This window comes from Terrapene carolina, unplaced genomic scaffold (genome assembly GCF_002925995.2).
Source record: "Terrapene carolina triunguis isolate 2854851 unplaced genomic scaffold, T_m_triunguis-2.0 Scaffold66, whole genome shotgun sequence".
In the NCBI taxonomy this organism is placed as follows: Eukaryota; Metazoa; Chordata; order Testudines; family Emydidae; genus Terrapene; species Terrapene triunguis.
Window position 1 is genome coordinate 81,682,537 of NW_020664417.1, and position 24,920 is coordinate 81,707,456.

The following is a 24,920-nucleotide window of genomic DNA, read 5'->3' on the forward strand; positions in this document are numbered from 1 at the left end:
GAAAGTATGATGTGGGGGCAGTCAGACAATAATTATGTAATGACAGTAGATGTTGAGATTCAAAAAACTAAAGCTTAATAACCATTAAAACACAAATTGTCAACATCACATGTTGAAATACACAAAATAAATATCCTTAAAGCAAACTTGAATAAGTTCTCAAGCAGCATTTTTCTCATTTTGCCTATGTGTAAACAGTTCGCACTTTAGTGTTATTGTTTCAGGCTGTCTGCAAACTCAGTGCATTGGTTACACACACTTCATGTTTTGCAGATTTTCTTTGCTACCATAACAACCAGCGACTGAGTTCTTAAAAAACAAAAGCTTGAGACTCTGGAGAACAATTACGAGGTCTATCCATGCCTTACCCTTCGTGGCCCTGAGGGGCTGCATCCCACACTTTGGGAAACATTGCTGTATATTAGCATAGCTGAGACTCAGATCTAGACCCTGATGATCTAAAGGTTACGCTTTTACTAGATGAGCCCAAAAGGAGCCTCCCCTATGCAGGGGATAAGCTGAATTAAACTTGTCTCAGGTGGTGGTTGTTCTTTAAGTATCTTACAGAATTGTAATAATGTGAAACACAGTTTGTATATACAAAACATGTATTGTCTGTACATGAATGAGTTTTTTAAGCTAACTTGCCTGTTTTATTGTTTGACTATAGGATCAAGTCCACATTCAGTGGCTTATGTATAGTTACAGCAAGTGCTTATGTTGGAAGAATACAAGAAAAACATCTGAACCACAAACAAACAAATAAACACATGCTATTTTCCCACACCAAGCTAAAAAAAAACCCCCCAAAACCTTTCATTTATCCACATCTGTTTAAATAATTTTTTAAGGGGAAGAGAGCATCTGGGGATGAGATATTGTACTTTAAATGTCAGCCCAATCCACATTAAAACAAATCCGTTGCAGCCTCTCACTCTAGAGTGTTACAGTGGAAGTGAAAATATACTGCACAGATGCAGACCTCACTCTTGCCACTGCCAGGTGTCACTGTTGTGGGGAATGAAGCTGTCAGGAGATAATTGTCAATTCTGGGGTATTAGAAGAAGTATGAAAAGCCTAAAGCTATTGACAGATATCACAATCTATGTTTATGAAACCATTAGTGATAAATTATGGATCCGAGAGGTTATTTAAAGTGTACCCCAAAAGCAATCTTTGCATTATTGATGACATCTCCATCTCAGCTTTTGAAAATTTCAGCTTGAAGTTTCTGCAGGTTTGTTGTATGGGGTCAAGTGCAAAAAGTAAAATATTCAGCAAACAGCATTCTTCTTCCCTGAAGAGCAACTGTTGAGCTATCATGGTTGATTTGACATATTACAAATATCTAGATAGATAGAGATGTTCCACACTGTGAAAAAGATTGAAGATCTTCCCGCCATTCACATGCACCTTAGCGTAAGCCCTTCTGTGGGTTAAATAGCTTCTCTGGTTTAGGATATTGTCCACAAAATACCACAATAGATTTTGCATTTTGCAGACCGATTTCTCAACAAAAGCAAGATTTTACTCTTGTTTGTGATCTAGCAATTTCCTGCCTTGTCTTATCTCCTGTTCTCACATCTCACTTCTCTCCCCATTAATTTTGTCCAAAATACTGCTGCAAATATCTTTCTCACCAGTTCGTCTGATCATGATTTTCCTTATTGTTAAGAGCTAGCTTATGGCTTTTCTACAAGCCCTGTGTATGGGGCAGCATGTAGCTTGGATCATCCTAGGAGCAATGCAGGGGAGGTCTTGTGCCCCTCAGAGGCACGGTTCCCTCCCTGCTTCTCCCATGCTCTGTGGGTAGGAGTACTAATTTGCTGCTGGCACACTACCATGTTGCATCATGTGTGCTAGCTAGTACATTGTGCGGTGGAGTCAAGGCTCCAACCATTCCCGACACACCTCCTTTAGGGGATGGGTAGCGTCTACATGCACAGTGCCAAGTCATAGTCTAGTTCTGAATGTCACACTACTACCCATCTTTTTCCATGATCAGGTCAAACTTCTCGTCTGCACCTTTAAAGAACTCAATAGCATCTCCATTCACTCACTTCTCTCATCGCATTTTCTCCTCTACACCATTTTATTGCATCCTAACCTTGTCCTCCTGCAGAGCACTTCTACCAACCCTACTTGGAGGGCTTAAGTGGGATTAAAGTGGGGCATAGACCTTAGGCTGGCCCTCTGCTCACAGATGAATACTATCCATTTACAATAGCACTTTTAAGACACACTTTTCAGACACAGAAGCTGCGGGATGGGGGAAGCCCCAGCAGCCCCCAACCCTCTCCCTGGCAGAAGCTGCGGGATGGGGGAAGCTCCAGTGCCGCCCAACTCTGACCCTGGCAGAAGCTGCAGGATGGTAGGGGAAGCCCCCAGTACCCACCAACCCCGTCCCTGGCAGTAGTCTCAGGGCGGCAGGGGAAGCCCTTGCACCCGCTCTCTGGTGGAAGCGCCAGACGGGCAGGGCAGGAGAAGCCCCAGCGCCCTGACCCATGTCCTCTACAGAAGCTTGGGAGTGGCGGGGGAAGCCCCAGCACCCAAACCCCCGCTGCGGCCCTGGGACTGAAGGAGCTGTCACTCCCTGCTGCGGACCCGGGGCCGTGGTGCAGGGACAGAGCTTCTCTGGTCTTGGGGCCACAGTGGTGGGGGGCAGAAAGGAGCAAACGGGTTGTACAGGGGCACAGTGGGAGGGACAGAATGGGGGGACCCTGGGTGGAACAGGGATGGGTTCCAGGGAAGGGGCAGAAAGGGGTGGGGCCTTGGGCAGGGCTGCAGGCTAAAGGAGCAGAATGGGGGCTGGACCACAGGCGGAAGGAGTGCGGAGGGGCCCCCCACTTGCTCTGGCCCAGGGCCCCAGGAAACCTTAATCTGCCTCTGAGTCTGGCCCTTAATCTTTCCCATAAGTCAGTCCCATCAATGCCACTAATCAATCAGTCATTAAACAATGATGTAGGTTCAACATAAAGAATACTCTTTATTGCTCTTTATTGTTAATAACCATATCAAGATAATCATTTGCTCTAAGTATTTTAGTGGTTTTTAAAAAGTATCCAAATTGCACTTTCTCAGTCCACGTATTTGCTCCCTGTGTCTTCATGTCATATCTGCTTACTTTACAGGCTCTTATATTTTGCTAGTGTTGGCATTGAAAAGCCAATGCAGTTGTGGGAGTGTGAGCTGGATTCTGTTTTGCTGGGTGTATTGTCAGCAGAATAGTCACCTAAATTTTCTTTGCACAATCTTCCTTATGAACCATGTTGCAGGAGGCAGAAAGAGTACCACTTCATTTTCTAATCCTAGGTTGTGATAGAAGCTCTGAGGTTTAAAAATAATCTTTTATCTGAGCAAATTTGACAGTTATCTGTTCCGAGAGAATCAGTCTGGATCCCCGTTATTTCTTTTATTAAGTTAAAATGCACCTTTAGTTCCATTCTCAGGATTTCCTACTGAATATTATTCTTCATTTTTAAATTGCTTTGTCAAAATAGGATCGGTACCTCCAGTGAACATGCCTGACAAAGAATAATTGATTAGTTATAGGGGCTGTGTGTCAGATTTAAAAGATTTCTAATACAAAAAGAACCCCAAATATTTCTTAGCAATATATTTGCCCTATCGTCACTAATGTCAGAGCTAGTTGTAAAAGATAATGTGCTAACGTTCAGTACTGTATATTTATGAAATTAGTAAAGGGTTAAACCGGGATTGCCTCAGAAAGATCCAGTTTTATTTACTGTTCCCCACCTATTTCTGTTCTTTTCTCCAGTTGAACTTAATATATAGCCTGGCAGTTTGTGTGTTCTAGTAAGGGAGATTCTAGTAAAACAGAAAAAGCAAAGCATAATGCCGAGAACAGGAAATGTATGATTTCCATCCATATAATCGAAAATTATAAATGGGGTTTATTTTAACTGTCCAACTAGGATGTGGGAGCAGTTTAGTACAAAATCTTTCTATTTTTCCATCCATGTAATTACTATTCTGTAGCAGGCCCAAGATAACTTAATTATATTATGTTCTCAGGGCCGTTGCCGGAGTTGACAGAGACCCTGATTTGGTTCATATGGAAATCCAGGACCCCAGTGGAGGTATGCTAATGAAAATGTTAGCAATTGACATCCTGGTGTATGGCTGTTTCTTTTGATTTTAAAGAATACTTTTTGCATTCATTTATAAAACAGTGGGAAGAAACATTTTCCACTTGTCAGATTCTTGCTCTGTTTATATGTATTCAGCAAAACTGTCCTGATATATAAAAATGTAGTATGATTTAAAATGTACTTGTTTTCCACTCTGAAATAAATTGAAGTCAAGATGCTATGCTCCAGTGAAAAAGTCCATTAATAGTGCAATTTGTTCTGGCACTTAAACATTGAACATTTTTTCCTGATTTGCAAATACAACTGGCAGTGCAATGTAGTGCTGGGTGAGTGTCTGCTAGAGTGAATCCTTGCATAATTGCTCCACTGAATTAACAGTCTTTTCCCAGAAAATCCTTGTGTTACACATTCAACATAGTTTTTTTTTAGTTTTTTTTTTTAAATACTAGAAGTTACACAGTACACAGTACAAAGTAGACACTACAATTACAACATATATGTGTCTGTCTTCTGAGGAATTGTACCCTTGAAAGATGGTTTAATTCTGTGGACGATCATCCTAGCTCCTACACACTATTATACATTAATTGTAAAGGATGTAGAACATGATAGCTCTTTTCCCCCCACCCCTGCCCTGACCACGGTGAAAAATTAAGGCCAACCCTTAATAATCAGGTACCTAAAGTTCAGCTCCTAAATCCAAGTGGTCAGATTTCACAGAAGCTCAGAACTGTTGCAGGTCCCAATGAGTTCCTGAGTAGTTGGTTGGGTCTAGTGAGATTCAATAGGAGTTGGATGGAAGAAAATTTCCCATTCATTCAGCAGAATAGTGATAGATTACCAAGAGACAATGGCACTGCCCTGATGCTACATTAGCCTCTACTGCTCCTGCAATCCTATTCTTCAGAGGACAGTGGCCAGTCAAGGTTACATGTGGCAGAAGATCCATCGTCATGACCTGGTTCCTCCTCCATCCCACCCTGCTCTCAAACTACTGTGTGGTGATAATTCAATTTCTTAGATTAATAGATTCTTAAAATGATTCAGAGTGGGTCTGTGAAGAGCTGGCACATTTTTTTCCCCCTTGCAAATTCTCTCTTACCTCCACTTGCCTGATGAAATCATTTCTATTACACCTGGGACTCTCCACAGTTAGAGGAAAAGGGTTAGGGATTTGTCCCTTGGTTTTTTTTTTTTTAGATGTGAACTCAGCTATGCATTTTTGGCTCCATATTTCATGTGCCACCAAGGCCATAATGATAGTGGCTATTTGCAAAATTCATGTCCACAGATGGGTTTGGAATTTGAATGTCCCCAAAATGCAAGGGGGGGCAAGAGTTGGATCCAGCATGTTTGATTTTTCCCAGTTCTAGATTTTAGAAGTTATTTCTGTAACTTCAGAATAGAGTGGCAAAAATAGCTGTTGATTAACTAGTATCCGTGGAATATTTCACCGCTTTTTTTTGTTTTGGTTAAGTTCAATGACAAAGTTGAACCATGTGCATTTAATCTGATTCCCTCAAATGAACTATCACAAGTAATAATTGTGTTGTGTTTATTTTCTAAAGAAGTATCTGAGAAAGGAACATTGTTCTCTTACATGATTTTTAATACATTTATTTCCTGGCTGAATCCTTTAGTGCTTTATCTGGCCCTGTTGAGGTCAATAGAATTTTTGCCATTGACTTCAATGGAAGGAGGATCAAGCTCTTTGTACCTTTATTAGATAAGAGACTTTACTGGTTTCATGCTTGTCCATGTGAATTATGACTAATTAAAGGAATTTGAAGGCCCTTTGCTGTGTTTGCCCCAATTTCCTTGTGAAAATGGTTTGGCGATAAGCAGTAGAGTATGGACCCAAGCTGCTTCAGATCCACGTCCAGATTTTAAAAATGTCCCAAAAGTTTGACACTGTTTGGATTTGGTGTTTTGGTTTGGACCTTTTCATAAAAATCATGACAAATGGGGTCATGGGAGGTAAGTTTCTTGCAGGAATAATGAAACACATGAGTGCTAAAGCTTTGCTCATTCAGACTGAGACAGAAGTGAGGTGATGTGTAGTGTTCTTATCTCAGGTTTGGGAGATAGGAATTTCCTTCATGGGCTTGGGCAAGTTAGTTAGGGCTGGACTGACTGTGTGCTGTACACAGAGCTCTATAGTGGGACAGGAGCATGCAAGGCTCCACCGTAAGAGAAGTTCTGTTCCATAACAGCTTGGTGTACAAAGTAGGTGGGAGAACTTTGCTCCATCCATTAGGTGGGAGCAGATTGCTTTCCCTGATGCACCAGTCCTGCTCTGCACCCCATCCTGGATGACTTACTCAGTGGAGGAGGAGGAGTGGAGCAGTGCTCGTGACAGGGGCTGCAAATATTGTCGGCCAAAGCCTCAACTGGTGCTAATTGGCATAGGCAGGCCATTTACCCTTCGCATAGACATTTTAACCTGCGAGGAAAATCCTAAAGCATTTAATAGAGAATTATAACATGTCTGCAGAACTTTGAAACCAACCTTTAAAATTCCATAACAGGGATCTGTGTATTCTCTCTTAAATTCTATGGGCTTGATTCTCTTCTCCCCGAGTTTTACATGAGGGGAACTCCTGGATTTCAACTACAGGACACCAGATCTCCACTGCTGTAAATGAGTGATCTGGCCATGTGAGGGGCCCTTGTGCAGGTCAGGCAAGCCCCCTCTCTTGAACACCTCCACAAGGGCCACTCATCATCTATTCCTTAATCTTTCTGGGCCTCAGTTTTTCTGACCATGAAATGAGGCTAATACCTTCTTACCTCTGAGGAGTGAAGTGAGGATTCAGTAGTTAATACGCATCTAGCACTTTGGAGATTAAAAGGTTTCTGCGTGAGGGTTAGGTGTAATTATTTTATACCTGACTATACTGATTAATGTGACGCTTCCCCCACACAAACAGAATGTCAAGATATTTGCTTCTCTGTCTTTGAAAACCCTGTAACACATTTCTCCCCCTGCCCTCAGGTTATCGCTACATCACCTGTCAGATTCAGAATTGCTCTGATAAAACACCGACAGTCCAGTTTGCTGGCAGCATCGACCGGGATTCCTTGACTGTGCAGGATGACTACATATTCCTCCAGGTAATGTCACTTACTGCAGACACAAGCCAATGTTAAACTAAAATTGAGAAATACAATCCATACAGCAAAACAGTAGCATAAGAAAACAAAGAAACCTATTGCTGTATAGAGATGGATTAAGAATCTTCACATACAACAAGGCATTCCATACCAGTCTTATGAAAGATGACACATTTTTGACCCAGAGCAAACCAGCTGCTTATACCCCCTTAGATTTTGATTTATCATTTGATTTAGATGTAACTAGATTTGTCAAGATTCAGGTTGGACTATATGGTCCAAATTCCTGTTAACGCTACTATAAATTAGGCAGTATTTAGCATTTTGGGTCAAATCCTCAGGCTCTGTTCTGGTTTCTTTTCACTGCTTTGACAGCACAGAGGAGGCAAAAAGCTGCCTGCGTGCTAGCCAAGGGAATCCTTAGATGCTGTAAAGCCGGCTTTTTGCTCCCCAACTGCTTACGTAGCGAGCATGTTGGGAATGGCCCTGGAGCAAATACCACTGTGGCCAGTCCTCAGCTGATGGAGTGACCCTTGTGTCTCTTTAGAACCACTCCAGTGGTGCAATTTAGACCAGACTTTAGATTGCTCCAAGTTACATTGTGGCCCTTTCATCCAGCCAGCAGCCACAGGGTCTGGGAAGCAGCAATATGGCAGCGGGTCATCTGCCCCCTACCAGCTGCCCCATGTGTGAGTTTGGCGCAGCAGAAGATAACACGAGTCTGGCCCAGCTGCAGGCCAGCAATCCTAGAGGGATCAGCCAACATTATCCCAAAGGATGGAGCAGCCTTTGCAGTCCTACTGCAGGCTATTGGAGAAGGATTTCTCCCAAGCCATCTCCGAGTTCCCCATAGGGTAGTGTTTCTATGCGTTGCTCCCTACTCAGTCCTATGGTAAAATGCCACAATTTAGCCCCAGTTTGATGTAGTCTTCTTGCTGCAAGCTTTGTCTCCTACAGGAAAGCAATATTGGTTTTTCTAAGTGATATTAGAGGAGATCTCTCTGCTCCACAGCCTTGGGGTACATTAAATTGGCTTTTCCACAGCTTTCTTCCCTTGTGGCCTGTTTCTTGCAGAGGAATTGTGTACACTGGTACAGAGACAAAGAAGCTGTCATCCATGTTGCTGAGCACAACGATCTGCAGGTGCACATGATAGGAAATACTTATCACCACAAACCAACTACGAGAAATGCAATTGGAAATGAAATTTTGAATTAAAATTGGCATTTCCCAGCCCAAGCTGCGCATTGGTGGCGGTCATTTTGCTCAAAGGTGGCTCCCACCAGGCGCATTTTAAAATTCATTTCACAGTTAGTAGATGGTGAGAAGTGTTTCTGTCCATGTGTACTTCCAGACTGCTGTGTTCTGCAAGACATAGGTAGTTTTCTCTTCAAGCATCTGTGTTATTCTAGGACAGTACATATTTGTAGGCAGTATTGTTCTGATCTGATGCCAGACATGGGCAGGCACAGCACAGAGGAATGAACTGGAAACCCACCATAGGCGTGCGCAGGGGGTGTGCCGGGTGTGCCTGGGCACACCCTAATGCAGGGCAGGCAGAGCTGTGGGGGGGCGGGGCTATGTGCTCCCGCAGGGCAGCATGTATGGCGCCGCGCTGAGCCAGACGCTGCTAGGAGCCTCCCTCATGGTTGGGGGAAGGGAGGTTGGAAGTGGCGGGGGGCAGTCAGGGGACAGGGAGCAGGATGGGTTGGGCCGGGGGGTGGGGTGCTCTCACCTCGGGGACAGCTCCCCCCTCCCCAGCGTCCCTGTGTGCAGGGGAGAGTCTCGGCAGAGGCAAGGCAACTCTGTACGCTGCCTCCCTCCCCCCGTCCCAGCGCTGACCTGGTTCCCAGCCCATTGGCCAGGAACCCCGGCCAATGGGAGCTGGCGGGGGGCGGTGCCAGAGCTGCCTGACCGCGCCTCCCCTGCAGGGATGGGGAGGGAGCTGCGGGCAGAGAGAGCCTCAGGATATTCTTCAGGGGGACAAGGAGTCCAGGGCAGCCTAGGGGGTTAGCGGGGGGTCTGGCGCTGGCAGCAGCAAGTCACCTGGCCCCAGCCCGCTCTGCTCCACCGCACCGGCTCCCAGCGTTGCTCAGTGGTGGGGATTTGGGGGAAGGGGTGGGGCATGCTGGGGCCGGGTTGCTCGCTGGTGCCAGGCTTCCCGCTAAGCCCCCAGGCTGCCCTGGACTCTGTGTCCCCCTGAAGCACAAGGCCCCCCAAAGCACGGGGTCCAGGGCAGTTGCCCCGATCCGTCCTATGGTTGGGACAGCTCTGCAGGGGTGTGGAGAGGGGTTGGGGGAGGCAGGGAGCAGGGGGGTTTGTATGGGTCGGGAGTTCTGGGGGTCCTGTCAGGGGGTGGGGAGCAGTTGGATAGGCGTGGGAGTTCTGGGGGTCTGTCTGGGGGCAGGGGTGTGGATAAGGGTCGGGGCAGTCAGGGGACAGGTAGAGTCCTAGGGGGGCAGTCAGGGGACAAGGAGCAGGGAGGCTTAGGTAGGGGGTGGGGTCCTGGGGGGCAGTTAGGGGCAGGAGTCCCAGGAGGGGGTAGTCAGGGACAAGGAGTAGGGGGGGGTTGAGGGTTCTGAGGGAGGAAGTCAGGGGGCGGGAAGTAGGAGGGAGTGGATGGGGACAGGGTGGGGGCGGGGCTAGGGCATAGCAGGGGCGGGGCTAGGGCGGGGCTCCCTGGGTGCACACCCTAATGAAATGGGTTGCGCACGCCTATGAAACCCACCCATAGCATACAGAAAGGTAACAGAAAACCACTACCAACAAAGTTATACAATAAATAGTGTATTCTCATCTCCCGGTGAATTGGCCCTTATTGATGGTAATGGAAGTGAAGTGCACTTATTCCATGGGAGGAATACATCGTTTCAGTGTTTCCTTTCAGAGTATTTGCAGTAAATCTCATTGATATAGTGTCTTTCATTCACTGGATCACTGTAAAACACCCCTAGTGTAGACATGGCCCTAGAATGTTAGTTCTTCAGGATGGGAACCATTCCTTCTTACACTTCCAGCTTCCATGGAGTTAGGGACTAATACTGGGAGAGGAAACCAAATGGATGTCTCCCAGAGCACCAAATACCCTGATAATATTGCAGTTGTAAAGCACAGAACATAAAGCTGTTGTCATACTGGCACCGTCGAAGAAGCAGCTTTTGTGTAATGAGGAAAAGCTGTCACTCCACTCTAATTACTTGGACTAGGCAGTATCAGATGTACCTCCAGCTTTGTTTCCCTGCAGTAATTCCACACCTGCCACGAGGACCTGATTTCACTTGAAAGACCAGGATATCTGTATTTACTGTTTAATATGATGAATAAGACTGGTGTTTAACAAAAATAAATAAAAATGGAAGGGGGTTGGTTTTATCTCCCAGTTAACAACTCACATTCTGAAAGGCTTCACGTTTGTTATGCTACAAAAAAGGAGATGGACAGGAAAGAAGTGTAAAAATGGCCACAGTTCTGTTCGTTGTTACATTTAAACTATTCAGGAAGCGAGATCTGCAGTCATGCATCAGTTCTATTTTTACCAGGCAAAGGTCAAATTTGCATGTTTCAGCATAGTTTGTTTTTTGAACCAATTCCTTTTTTTAAACACGTAATTAAGTATGTGATGCTCTAGGGCCGAATCCCAAGGTCCTCAATTAGTTTAAACGATGGCAAACTCCAGCTGATTTAAATAGGTGTTTTGTCTGAGTAAAATCCCCAGCATTTCATCCTAAAAGTTTATTTTGAACAATACATTAAAACTTAGCTTTTCTGTGGCTCTTCTATGAATGGGATGAAGGCGTTCCTTTGGGAATTACATTGCCTTAGTAGCTGCCTTCCATTTAACCACCACATTGTGATGATTTTATCCATCACCCCTCCCTATGCTCTGGGGGATGCCTTTTCTGAGACAGCTGAGGTAGAGAAGACTGAGGCCAGAGGGGTTCACTGCACATTCGCCTTTTAAGCCAGCTTCTACTATGACAACAAAGATTTTCTTCTGTATTAATCAAGCTTCGTTTGAGAGCTTGGAGTAGAAATTGCCACATATTTTCTGAGAAATAGGAAAGCTGCCTTAAAAACCTTTTCCCTGCCACAATGGAAGTGGCTTTGTCAGATGGGTAACTTTATTGTTTTGATTCAGGGTATCCCCCCCCTATAAAAGGAGGGGATAAAGCTTGGAAAGGGGGAAAGAAGGACCTGAATAATTGTTCAATGCATGGGGTTGGACTTAATAAGGGATCCCAGCCTCCTCTAGATGCATGATCCCACCTGTCTCAATGCAGAAGAAAAGGAGCAATGACATGGATGGGGATGCTAGGTATATCTTCTAACTAAAGGCACAAAGTTTAGGCTGTTAGTTCTGCTGACCTACAAAATGGCTTTTCTTTGCACTGTAATAAACCAGAGAAAAAAATTGTATATTTTAATTTTACTTTTTTTTAAATCAGTCTGTTGCTGTTAATTTATAAAGCAATACATTTTGATAAATCTAGAGTCAGTGGCTGAATTGCTATTACCTAGGGGGAGAAGCCAGTGGTGCAGAGAAGTGTTTTGGAAAATGTGAAATATTATTTATTAAGGGCCGGATTATCTGCTAGCATAATTTGATGGAGCACCATTGACTTCAGTGGAAATGTGCCAATTTACCCCAGTGAAGGAACTGGCCCTAAATCCATGACAGTGAGGTACAATAGGGAACACCCTGTCACCTGGTTGTTTTAATCCATCAGTACTTAATACAAATATGTTGCTACTTTGAAAAAAACACATCTGTTGTTATTCTAACAACTGCAAGGAAAAGCAAGGCTTGCAAATACCAATATGTCTGGTATGACATCAGGGGAGAAAGGTGGTAATGGAGAACATCTCCATGCTAATTTTCCATTCACTAACTGCTTGTGCTTTGTTTTCTATTCGGTGGAAATCTTTGCAGGGCTACTGGATTGTTTACATGGGGCCCAATTATGCCCTCCGCTACACAGGTGAAAGGTCTATATTCAAACCAAAAGGAGTGTCACCATGTAGATGAAGCTAGAATTGGGCTTATAGGATACCGTTAACCTATTTTCAAAATCACCACTGCACCAATAGGTTAAATGTCATACAGTTACCCACCATGGCACTTCTGGGAGACTTGTGCCAGAAAATGAATGATTATAGCTAGAAAATGCTTGTCTGATATAGGGATTCAGAATGCTTTATATAAACCTTACATTATGATTTATTCAGCCTCTTGTGTTCTGTTTGAATAGTGCTGTAATAGCAGTATTAAAAGACAGCCAAGGTAGGTGAGGTAGTATCTTTTATTGGACCAGTTTCTGTTGGTGGAAGATACAAGCTTTCAGGCTTCACAGAGCTCCTCTTCTAGTCTGGGGAAGGTAACCTGAGTGTCTGAGCTAAATACAAGTTGGAACAGATAATTAAGCATAAGGGGTTCACACGTGCTGTAGGAGACCACTTAAAATAAAGTAGGCAATTAGAGATTAGCAGGCAGTACGGTGTGCTACAAATGCTTGTAACGAGAGATAAAACCATTGTCTCTGAGTCCATGATTTTGTAGGGGTCACAGTGGAACCCATACAATATCATCGAACAGTTCAACACATATTGGACGGGAACAACATCCTGAAAAAAATCTTTCCTGAACCCACTCTTCTGACCTTCAAACAACCTGCTAAGCTCATTGTGGAAAGCAAGTTCCCCACAGACCAGGACACACCAACTCAAAGTGGCACCAGACCCTTCCAGAACAACAGATGCAAAACCTGCAGACATATCTCCACTCCTATGATGATCAATATCTCCGAAAACACACCTTTCAAGATTCCTGGATCCTCCACATACCTATCACAACATGTGGTATGCTTCACCCAGTGCATCGAATGCCCCAACTGTGTGGGTGAAACCAGTCAATCACTGTGCTCTCAAATGAACTCCCACAGAAAAATTATAAAAGACAAAAGCATCCTATCACCTGTGGCGAACACTTTTTTTTTTACAAAGTGATCACTCCACATCTGACCTCTCAGTCCTCATCCTCGAAGGAAACGTGCACAACAATTTCAAAAGGCGAGCCTGGAAAATTAAATTAATAACTCTGCTAGACACCAAAAATCATGGACTCAACAGACACACTGGATTTTTAGCTTGTTACCCCACTGCTAACCCTTAATTGCCTACTTCATTTTAAGTGGTCTCCTACAGGAGAATTGTGTGGACCCCTAATGCTTCCATCTAGTATTTAGCTCAGACACTCTGGTTACCTTCCCCAGACCTAAAGAAGAGCACTGTGAAGCTTGAGTGCTTGTACTTTCATAGAATCATAGAATATTAGGGTTGGAAGAGACCTCAGGAGGTCATCTAGTCCAATCCCCTGCTCAAAGCAGGACCAACACCAACTAAATCATCCCAGCCAGGGCTTTGTCAAGCTGGGCCTTAAAAACTTCTAAGGATGGAGATTCCACCACCTCCCTAGGTAACCCATTCCAGTGCTTCACCACCCTCCTAGTGAAATAGTGTTTCCTAATATCCAACCTATACCTCCCCCACTGTAACTTGATACCATTGCTCCTTGTTCTGTCATCTGCCACCACTGAGAACAGCCGAGCTCCATTCTCTTTGGAACCCCCCTTCTGGTAGTTGAAGGCTGCTATCAAATCCCCCCTCACTCTTCTCTTCTGCAGACTAAAAACTCCAGTTCCCTCAGACTCTTCTTGTAAGTCATGTGCCCCAGCCCCCTACTCATTTTCATTGCCCTCCGCTGGACTCTCTCCAATTTGTCCACACCCCTTCTGTAGTGGGGGGGACTAAAACTGGACACTATACTCCAGGTGTGGCCTCACCAGTGCCAAATAGAGGGTAATAATCACTTCCCTCGATCTGCTGGCAATGCTCCTACTAATACAGCCCAATATGCCGTTGGCCTTCTTGGCAACGAGGGCACACTGCTGACTCATATCCAGCTTCTCATCTCTCATATCCTGGGATCAACAGGGCTGTAACAACATTACAAACAAGTTTTAAAAGATACTAGTATTCACTGTCAGTTTATATCCTCCTCTGCCTCTGTAGGATGAAAGTCTCTTGCCCACTGTGTCCATGCAGCAGGTTGTGAGGGCAGAAGCATGAGCTGCCCACAGAGTGAGACACTAGTGGGGAGACGGACTGTGGGTAATCTGCTACTGGTAAAGATTTCTCCTCTGCTGGCTGGTGCACCAGAGGAGGAGAAGTCTATACCTGTAGCAGATTACTTCTTTCTCCAGAACAAGGGAGGAAATTATGATTGTTGGTGACTGTTGTCTGTTCCTGGGGTGACATAGCTACATGCTACCCACTCCTATCAGCTGAGAGTAAACTCTGCCTGGTCTTTAATCGGTAGTCTGCAGTACCAGTACTATAGGAATGTCCAGATACTGTGATAGTGGAAATGATAGAAATGAATACAATACAGTACTAATATTGCATGTATGTTTAAATTGTGACAAAAAATCTATTTGTGCCTTTATGGATGATTGGGTTTAGTGCCAAAGTAATCCTGGTATTCCCTTTGTTTCTTTGCATAGACAACATCAGCAAATCGGACTAAATATTATGTCTCTTACCGTCGAAATGACTTCATACAGATGAAGCTACCAAAATACGCATTGCCAAAGGTAAGTGCGCACAACTTATTTTTCTTTCCACTATCTTTTTTGTTTTCATTCCCCTTTTGACCAGGAGTAGGCTTCTTCTGTGCCTATTAATCCTCACTATTTTGCTTATTTTTGCTTCCATAAGGATTTCTGAATTCTTCCTGAGGTGTGTTTTTGTTTTGTTGCCTTAATATGCATCCTTGAAGTATAGAGGCTTTCATTGTAACTCAGAGGACTGAAGAGCAGAGGCTAACTTATTTATCTGTTATCACAATAACTTTCAATGATACAATGGTAATGCAGTGATAGTGAGTAATCTTTCAAGAATCAATTACAGTTTAATGTCATATGGTGTCTTTCTGCTAGCAACACGAATGGAAGTATAAGAGAATTTTACTAGCTGATGTGTGTTTTCTGTCACCAGAGAATCCAAAGATATTCCCTAGTCCCATCAGAGTGACAAGGTTGGCGAAGCTAATTGAGGAATTCCTGCACTCTGACATATTTTTGTAAGGACAAGGCTTTCTGAATTTGCATAGCACACTGGTAATAAAATACAGGCATATATTATTTGCATACAGTCTATCTGATGTGATTGAGGCTTTGCAGTACACACAGTATGCTCCATATATTTATGGCTAGCTGGAAGGCTTCTGCAATCCCTGAGCAGAATGACTTGTTAAATACAAGAGTGACAGGTTTTATGTCTGAATTTTCTGGCTGTTTCGGTCACTACCTTACTGTTTAACCTGTATGGAATTTCCTTCTTTCTTTCATTTTAAAGCAAAAAATAATTTGAATGATTCTTTTTCTTCCAAGTTTTTTTAATATGGCAGTGCCCTGTAGTTTTTTAATTTTAAATATAAAGCATAGCAACTAATAAAGATACTGTTTGAATAAGAAGCTGGAAACCCCTTCTTCTCCTCTGGGTATAGCTGTTTTTAAAAAAAAGTCATAGCCAGGGCCAAATAAATATATCAAACCCATCCACATAATATTTATTTGAGTGTTCAGAATAGCGTCCCAAGTAGCCTTTGTGGTCTCTTGGGTGAACATGTAATTAGGAAAACAACAGGAGAAAGAATATAAATTTCTAAACATGCAAAAAATCAAAGGGAACTATATCATTTGCAGAGTCACGGAGTTTAAGCCTTATTTCACATGAAAGAAATGAGTGTGAGAGTGTTGACAGAAATGATATTTCTCAAATAAACTTCACGGTTTGCTATATAATTCAAGAAACATTGCAGTGTCTCAGCGCGTCAGTCAAAGCCTTTGGTTGATTGTTTTTATTTCTTTGTGCTTGTGTTTATTTTTCATTTTTAGTTATGCTGATTGACAGACTAGGATTTGAATACAGGCAGGTGTACATGGTGGGGAAGAAAGCACAGGGAGCCTCTTCCTCTTACCCCTCAAAGCCTGTGCTGGAACCTTCACCGTTGGAGCTGGGTCTCCACTATCAGATCTAGTTTGCTGCTTTGTGAACATGACCAGCCCTGTGGCCCCTCAATGTATATATTGCTGTCCTCTATAATATATACCGACCTAACAGGGTGTTGTGAGCCTAACCAATTAGTGTTTGTAAATTGTTCTGCAGTCTTTGGATAAATGGTCCTAGACAAGTGTGAAACATTATTCTATCAGCTTCCAGGAAATTTAATATATTTAAAGATTTCAGGAAACAGACTTCTTTAATGCATGAAAGTGGATTGTAATAAAACAGACGCACAGTGAAGATCCTTAGCTCCAAAAGATGTTTGTCACTCTTTTGTTGAACCTTATTTCATTTTTGATGAGTTTGCAAGTTTAGTTGCTAAAAGTAACTGCATAGATGTAGCACATTTAGATTTTTGTTAGGCATTCGACTTGGTACTGTACGACATTCTGTTTAAAAAACATCAAAGTACAATATCAATAAAGCTCATGTTAAATGGATTAAGAACTGGCTGATAGATCTCAAAAGTAGTTGTTAAAGCAGAAACATTCACAGAGGGCGTTTGTAGTGGGGTTCTGCAGGGATTGGTACTAGACCAGAAGCTATTTGTTATTTTAATCAATGGGCTTGAAGTAAATATAAAATTATTGCTGATAAAATCTTTTTGAAAATGATACAAAGATTGTCAAAGTGATAAATAATGATGAGGACAGGACTACCTGGATCACTTGGACCCTGGGCCCATTCAAATAAAATGTGTCTTAACATTTCGTCGCCCGGCCCCCTCTATCACCCACCCCCCCAGAACCCCTGCCCCTGACTGCCCCCCGCCGCCCCATCCAACCCCTCCTCTCATTCCTGACGGCCCCCCCGGGACACCTGCCCCATCCAACCACCCCTTCTCCCTGTCCCCTGACTGCCCTGGGAACCACTGCCCCTGACTGCCCCCCGCCACCCCATCCAACCCCCCCTCCTTCCTGACTGCCCCCTGGGGACTCCTGCCCCCATTCAACCCCCCTGTTCCCTGCCCTCTGACTGCCCCGACCCCTATCCACACCCCCACCCCCTGACCACTACCCTGAACTCCTCTGCCCTCTATCCAACCCCTGCCCCCTTACCACGCTGCCTGGAGCACCAGTGGCTGGCGGCACTACAGCCACACCACCCAGCTGGAGCCAGCCACGCTGTCGACACCGTGCAGCACAGAGCACCAGTTCAGGCTGGGCTCTGAAGCTGCGCTGCCCCAGAAGCTCGTAGCCCTGCCGCCCAGAGCATTGCGCCGGTGGCAGAGCGAGCTGAGGCTACGGGGGAGGGGGAACAACAAGGGAGGGGCCGGGGTAGCCTCCCAGGCCAGGAGCTCAGGGACCGTGCAGGAGGGTCCCGCGGGCCACGTAGTTTGCCCACCTTGGTGCTAGATGCTGAGTCCTTTGTCCTGGATTGTCCAGGCTTGGCTGAATAAATAAATTAGATGCTAATTGTTTCATTTGGGTAGATTCAATAACTTAGTTAGGAACACAAAGGCTGTGTTAGCTGGAAAAGTATGTAGTGTTGCTGTAGCTGTGTTGGCCGCAGGAGTTTAGAGAGACAAGGTGGGTGAGGTAATATCTTTTATTGAACCAACTTCCGTTGGTGAGAGAGACAGGCTTTCAAACTTATACAGAGCTCTTCTTCCATCGATTTAGCGACCGCCTCTCAAAGAGGTGGATTAACTGCCTCAGAAAAACCCCTTTTCATTGCTGTAGGAAGCAGCTACACTACAGCACGCCAGTGGCAGCGCCGTAGCTGTGTTGCTATAGCTGCTGTAATGTAAACATACATTATGTTTCTGCTTTTCAGGTGAATCGAGTGAGTCATCAGAGGGTCTTCTCTCAGGTGGGCTCTGCAGCCCTATGCGTGTCACAGAGCAGAGTGGTTCCCTACATAAAAAGGAGAATTGTGGGCAAACCAGAGAGTGTGGTAGGCTGGGAAAGTGAGTCTGTGTAGTGCAGTGGTGGGCAAACTGTGGCTTGCGGGCCGCGAAACAGTTTATTTACATTGACCATCCGCAGGCACGGCCACCCGCAGCTCCCAGTGGCCGTGGTTCTTCGTTCCCAGCCAATGGGAGCTGCGGGAAGCGGGGGCCAGCATGTCCCTGTGGCCTGTAAGACCCATTAGTAATCAGAATAGGTTAACAAAAAACTCTAAGCATATGAAGTGATTTTCTGTCAGCTGTGTTAGTTTTATTGTTGCATGGAAGAGTCTCATAACTCTAACCCACTTCTCACCTTGGTAAATAACCCTCAGTGGCGGTAATATCTCTTTATAGGCTGCTAGTGTTGCAAGCTTTTCCTGCATTCATTCATTCCAAGTTAACATAACTAGATACAGACATTTTATAATGTAGAAGCAACATTCTCTTTTATTTCCTACTGCAATTTAGAAAAGCATAATGCATGGATCTAAAAAGATAATGTAGCAGAAATATTGTGAATGAAAATGTCTATTATTTGACTTGAGCTCTATGTATCTGTACTATATTGCCAAATGGATAATAAAATAAAAGTTTCCAGGTAATAGAAACCAAGGCAAAAGAGAATAGGAAATAAATAACCTGTTACTGCCTCAGAAATGGCTCTGTTTCTTTTACCTTTTCAAAGTGGTACTTGGCTCTTACGTATATGCTTTTCACCAAATAAATAAATAGAGAGAGGGAGAGAGAGAGACAGATTTTCTTAATTTGGCTACCACCTGGAGATTTCTCTGTCAGTGAAAACTTAAATCCATAAGGCTTAAAGAAAAATATGGGTTAGGAAAACAAAGTTAAAACTCCTCTAAACAATTTTGTTTGACACAAAGCTTTTATTGCAACAAAAAATATAACTGTGCATCTGCAGATTCCCCTTCTCACAAAATATACTTGTAATTGAGACCAGATCTTCTCTTAAGTGGCTCTGAATGGAACCACACATGCAACAGTCTCAGTAATGTGCTCCGAATTTTAACAAGGAGCTTGCTCCAAACTTGTCTGTGTCAGTCAGGGATACATATGACACTCCCAGACTGAAATGTCATTTTCCTGTCAATGTCCCGTTAGTTCCATAGTGTTTCCCCTATAGTCCATCAGCCCTTTCATTCCCATATTTCTTGATCCATTATGCTCCCTCTTCCCAGCACCTCTTGGAGGCTTCCCTAGGTGGCTCCACTCCTTGGTGGCTGTTCCTTACAGCAGCAGTGGTAGCAGCAGGAAGATGTCCTGCAGCCTTTTCTGATAGTAGCGATAGGAGGCCTCTGGCTACGGGGTGTTTGGTGAGCTGAGCAGTGAGTTCCCCTGGGACTTGCCTGGCTAGTGCATGTGTGTAGAGGCTCGGCATTGGACCCCCATTGTTTCCATTGGGTGATTGGGGGTCAGGGAGGGGAATGGACTCCAAGCTCCCTTCAAGTACCAACTATTCAAATTCTGAGCAGAAGCTGGATGGCGGGCTCTGGCGGGGAGAGAGGCAGTTTGCAGCTGCAACAGGACTTCCACTCTGTCGTCCTCATGCACTGCTGGAGGAGCTGGTGAGGAAGTGGTGCAGGGACTATGTGGTACATCCCACATGTACACTAGTGAGGGATGAAGGAGGGGAGTTCCCCTTTTAGGATGTGCCACAGCAATGGCAGGCACACCCTGGGTGTGGCCATTTCCTTCGTAAACAGCAGTCTCCTCAATCTCAGCCTCTGACATAGCTAGAAATGTTAACAAGCAGAACTAGCATTAACATTTTTAGGTGGACCCAGGAAACAGTTCCCCTCCCCAGTTCCTGTTCCCTGTTTTCACACCACTGCACTAGGCCAGCCTGAAGCTTTTTGGGGGTGGTTAGTTATGTTGATCTCACTCCCAGAGATTGAAGGGAGCGCATGGGGATGGTGGGAACTTTAGTCCTAGCCACTTTGTCTCTAGGAGCTTTGAGTATTCACATCTATTCCTGTAAGACCTTTGGATTCAGTGTAATTTGTTGCCTAGTTTCAGTATTGCCATTCCAAATCATGAATCAGGCCCCTAAAAATCATGACATTTGCTTCAAAAACATGAGATTTTTTAAAAAATAACAAATGTTGAGTTCTTTATATTTGCCTTCCAGTATCAGTGCCTTTAAGGTGCAGTAGGGTCACATTTTCCAGCTTTAACAGTGAGGGCTAGGAATTCACTTCATTTTTAAAGGCAAGCTGAGGTTGTCGCCTAATCACATGCCTCCAGGATCTGGCACATGAAGTAAAAACAAGAAATATTGCAAGGCTTGCAATAAAATCACGAGAGTTGGCAACACTGGTTCAATTTTGACTACGTGATTGGATTACATTGTCGTGCTGCACATGTGCATGGTGTTTGCACTTCACACGGTAATTTCTCCCTGCTCTGAAAGCAGACTGCAACTATCAATTATCTTTTGTGCCAATGCTTTCTGGCCAATAGTATGGCCTTTCTTTCTTTCTTGGCTTGGGCATGGCCCTGGGTATCGTGTCTTGGATGACAGGGGTTGCTCAGCTGCAGCAGAGGAAATAGAGGTGACTGTGGCAATAGCAGCTATTCCAGCATTTGCCCTCTTCCTTGAATGCCATTCTCCATTTCACCATTCTGTTAACACACACTGCCTGTATAGTACAACATTGGCTTACTCTGTGATCTTGATCACCCTCCGCTCTGCCCCTGTATTATTCTAGCTGAAAAATGGGTGTAATGATATCTACTTATCACAGAGGTGTTGGGAGATTTAATCATCATTATAAACCAGGATGAAGGTATTGATTGAAAAATATTATACTGAGATATCGAGTACTGAATATGCATGACATAAGGCTAGATTAAAAAACAACAACAACAAAACAACCTCTCCCCCTTTGCCTTCTGTACCAGATCTGATTTTTGGATAGGGGCTTGTACATTTTTCCATGGTAGGAAGCCAGGGTTAACTAGTATTGAAGATGATCCATGATTTTCTTCTGCCTTAACTCTATACAAATGCTATCAGTGACGTTTCTCACTACCACTGAAAGCAGAAGACTTTTGGAAAAGGTCCACAGAGGTACCTCACTTTGGTACCTCACTTTAAGCAGAAAGTAAAGAATTAATAGAGCATTGTGGACATTTGTTAGGAAATTGTAGAGATTAGATTTCTGCTATGTGAATCTGGAAAAGTTCTTGCACATGTTCCTTGGTGGGTGTTTATTGTTCCCTGAAAGAACACACACAATTGTGTAGAAATGACATACACGTCAATTTCACTCAAATGATTTAATGCACCTGATTGAGACAGCTGCTAAGAACTTCCTGACAGGTGCTGAACACATTGATGTCCATGAGAATTGATGGCACTTTGAAGGACTGGGCCCAGAATATTGTAAATGTAAATGTAACCACTTCCTGCGTTACTTCCAGCTCTGTGCTAATTTGAGTGTTTGCTTTTTCTGGTGTAGCTGTCAGATACAGGCAAAGGAGTCTAGCTCAGAAGTCACCACAAGGGGTCAGGAATGGCATGCTTGCATAGCTGTCAGGTTTGCTACACCCCATGTTTAATCATGGCATGTTTAGCCTGGCGAGCCTTTGATCATTAGAAGGATTTTGTAAGGAGTTCTATGTTAATTAATTCTGATTCAGCACCCTAATGCCAATCACCTGTGCAAGTGTACAAGATTAAACACCATCAATCTGAAATTCACCTTTCTGTCAGCGAATTTTATCCTCTGTACCTCTGTACTCAAAAGTAACACCTAAAATCACTCTAACTGAAAGAAGTTACAGTGCTTGTGCTTAAAAGGTTCCTTCCATTTTGAAAGATATTGCTGTTTCCATTGGTATTCCCCATTATAAGTGAGTGGAACATCTCTCAAACCACTAGAATCTTTCAAAATGGAAGAAACTCTTCTTTTTTTTAAAGTGCAACCAATTGTTTACTCTCTGCATTTTACAGCACTTTATGGCCAGTTTTACTATGAGGAGCTAGGTTACACCTCAAATACCCTTAGAGCTGGCCCCTGTGCAGTCCCATTGATTTCAGTGTGAACACATGGAATATGAGGTTTCAAAATAAAATAAATTAATGGAGATATCCTATCTCCTAGAACTGGAAGGGACCTTGAAAGGTCATTGAGTCCAGCCTCCTGCCTTCATTAGCAGGACCAAGTACTGATTTTGCCCCAGATCCCTAAGTGGCCCCCTCAAGGATTGAACTCACAATGCTCAAACCACTGAGCTATCCCTCCCCACAATCACCTGATATTATGGTAGAGTCATGAATAGAGCTAAATGAATTTTTTGACCAAAACTTTTATCACCAAAAAATTAAGATTCAGGTTGACTGAAACATTTTGTGAATTTGTATAGATTTAGCCAAATTATTTTGGCGGGGGGGAGGGGGGCATCTTTCCTTACTTCAGTTGATTTCCTCAGAGTTATATCAGCAACATTTGGCCAGATGATGTTCCTCAGGACTGTTGGAAGGCAGTATAACCAAGTAATGGGGTTGTAAATGCTTGGGGAAATATATTGAAATAGATTATGGTGAAAAGATATCAGTAATCCTGAACCGAAAAATAAAAATCTGCAGTGTAAAACCTGAATGGAACAGACTATGCCTAGGGGTGAAAGGCAGATTTGGTTACCCTCTGTTAATACCAGCATTCTGATTCCTGCCAGACACATAAAAAGTAGCGACTGGCATCTTGAACAGGATGAGTACACACTCCACTTTCTTACTATTGATAGTTGCAATTGGAAGAGAAGAGTTAGTGAAACATATTAATTAGTATTAACTCCTCCAGTCTGGCCTTCTTGCCTTCCAGCTGTCCCCTGCCAGTCTGTCGAAAAATCCTATGTTAAAGTCATCTTCTTCTCTCACTACTCCAATCATGTTAACTCCTCCTGAACTTCCATTGACTTCCCATCTCCTAACACATAAAATTCAAATGCCTCATCTTCAGACACAAAATCACATTTATTCTTGCATACACCTATTTCTCTGCTTTCACATACCTCTTCCCAATCCTCTTGCCTTTTCTCCTTAGTGTTGGATTCTTCTCTTATTTACATCAGTGCAAATCAGGAGTAACTTCATGGATGTCAATATAGCTACATCAGGGTAAAACTGATGCAAGTGAGATGAGAATCAGATTAGCCACATCTCCCATTCTTAGCTTTGTTCCCCCTGTGTCTGGTACCAGTCTCACAGCTTATCTGAAAATTGCTTTATCTTTTCTCCTTTAAATTCATGTGTAAACCCCACATCTCTAAGTAATCCCTCCTCCCAAATTCTGATCAATAGTAGTAGCGCTCAGGGGCACCCTCTTTTGCACTCTTGTCCTATGTTTCATCCTGCATTTGCTTTTCTCACTTTATTTAGATTCTAATCTCTTGGGGAAAGGAACATGTCTTATCTGTGTTCTATAAAGCATTGTGTATGTTTATGACACATTATAAACATTTTACTATAATAATGCTCTTAAGACTTCTGCTGAAAGGCTGCTAAGAGCTATAATAACAATTTAAGGGTTTTTTTTTAGAACTTTTCACTAATGGATACCCTTTCAAACTCTTTATTCCTATACGCTTTAGTAATTTATTTCTCCTCCCCCTCCATCCTTGTTAATTGGATTCGCAGCATAACTATTCTCAGACTGTGTCAGGGAAGGCACATATGATGTTCGTCATGGGTTATGGTGAACTACCAGATGTTGCATACCCATCCTCTTGCTTATTTATGAATGGTGCTGGCAATTTAACACAGAAGAGTTCCATTAATGGGATTCTAAAAAAAAAAAAAAACTACTTCTGATTCAATACAAAGTTTTAATTGCAGGGCTTTGGAGAATGGCCTTGAGATCAACCACATGTGGGAGATTTTATCTACAACAGAGACCTTTCCCACAGGTTCATTTGTTTTGGCAGATGTATCAATGACATTTTAAAAATAACTTGGAGTGGTGAATTTGATTCAATGAGACATTGAGGTTAACTCCTTTTATATACAAAAATGTTTTTGTGTAGCTTTTCATTATATATACCTTCCAAAGAGGTGCTTGCTGTGCAGTGTAATCATTCCTATATATAGTCACCTCTTCTTCTGCACCTAGTCAACTCTTGTTACTTCTATGTAAAGAAATAGAAATGTAATAAAGGTGTTTGTTACATATTTACTCAGAAGTCATTCCCTCCTGCCACCTATCTATTTTTGGAAGCTCTTCTCTGAATTCCTTCTAGTTTGTCAGTATTTCTCCATTAATAAGGTGACCAGAACTGAATACAATATGCCCGGTGTTATTGCAACCAAGTTCATAGAAAGGGATAATAATCTCTCTCCCTTGATATGATGCTTCTATGTATGCAGCCCAAAATTGCATTGGCATTTTTGCTGCCATATCCTATTGCAAACACGGGTCCAATTTTCTGTCCGCTATTACTGTCTATTTCAGCATTGCTACTTCCTGATTTCTTCCTCTGATTGAATATTTGTGTATTGGACTATTTTCCCCAAGATGTATTAGCCTGCATTTTTCCCTGCAGAGGATGGAGAGAGGAAACAAGGAGTCCAGCAAAGAGGCTATTGCAATAAGCCAAGCATGAAATTATTGAGGAATGAATGCAAAATGTTGTTGTTGTTATTTAATATTTATATTACA

At 43.3% G+C, this 24,920-nt stretch overlaps 1 protein-coding gene across 2 annotated transcripts in view; it reads left to right on the top strand.

The window, feature by feature from the left end:
* The window catches only part of SORCS2 (sortilin related VPS10 domain containing receptor 2), an 808,645-nt gene that overhangs the window by 680,114 nt on the left and 103,611 nt on the right, over window positions 1–24,920 (top strand). For both annotated transcript variants that reach the window (XM_026648060.1, XM_026648061.1), the window contains exons 6-8: window positions 4,036–4,100; window positions 7,108–7,226; window positions 14,786–14,875. In XM_026648060.1, the coding sequence (XP_026503845.1) occupies window positions 4,036–4,100; window positions 7,108–7,226; window positions 14,786–14,875 (274 nt within the window). The remainder of the gene's footprint in view (window positions 1–4,035; window positions 4,101–7,107; window positions 7,227–14,785; window positions 14,876–24,920) is intronic.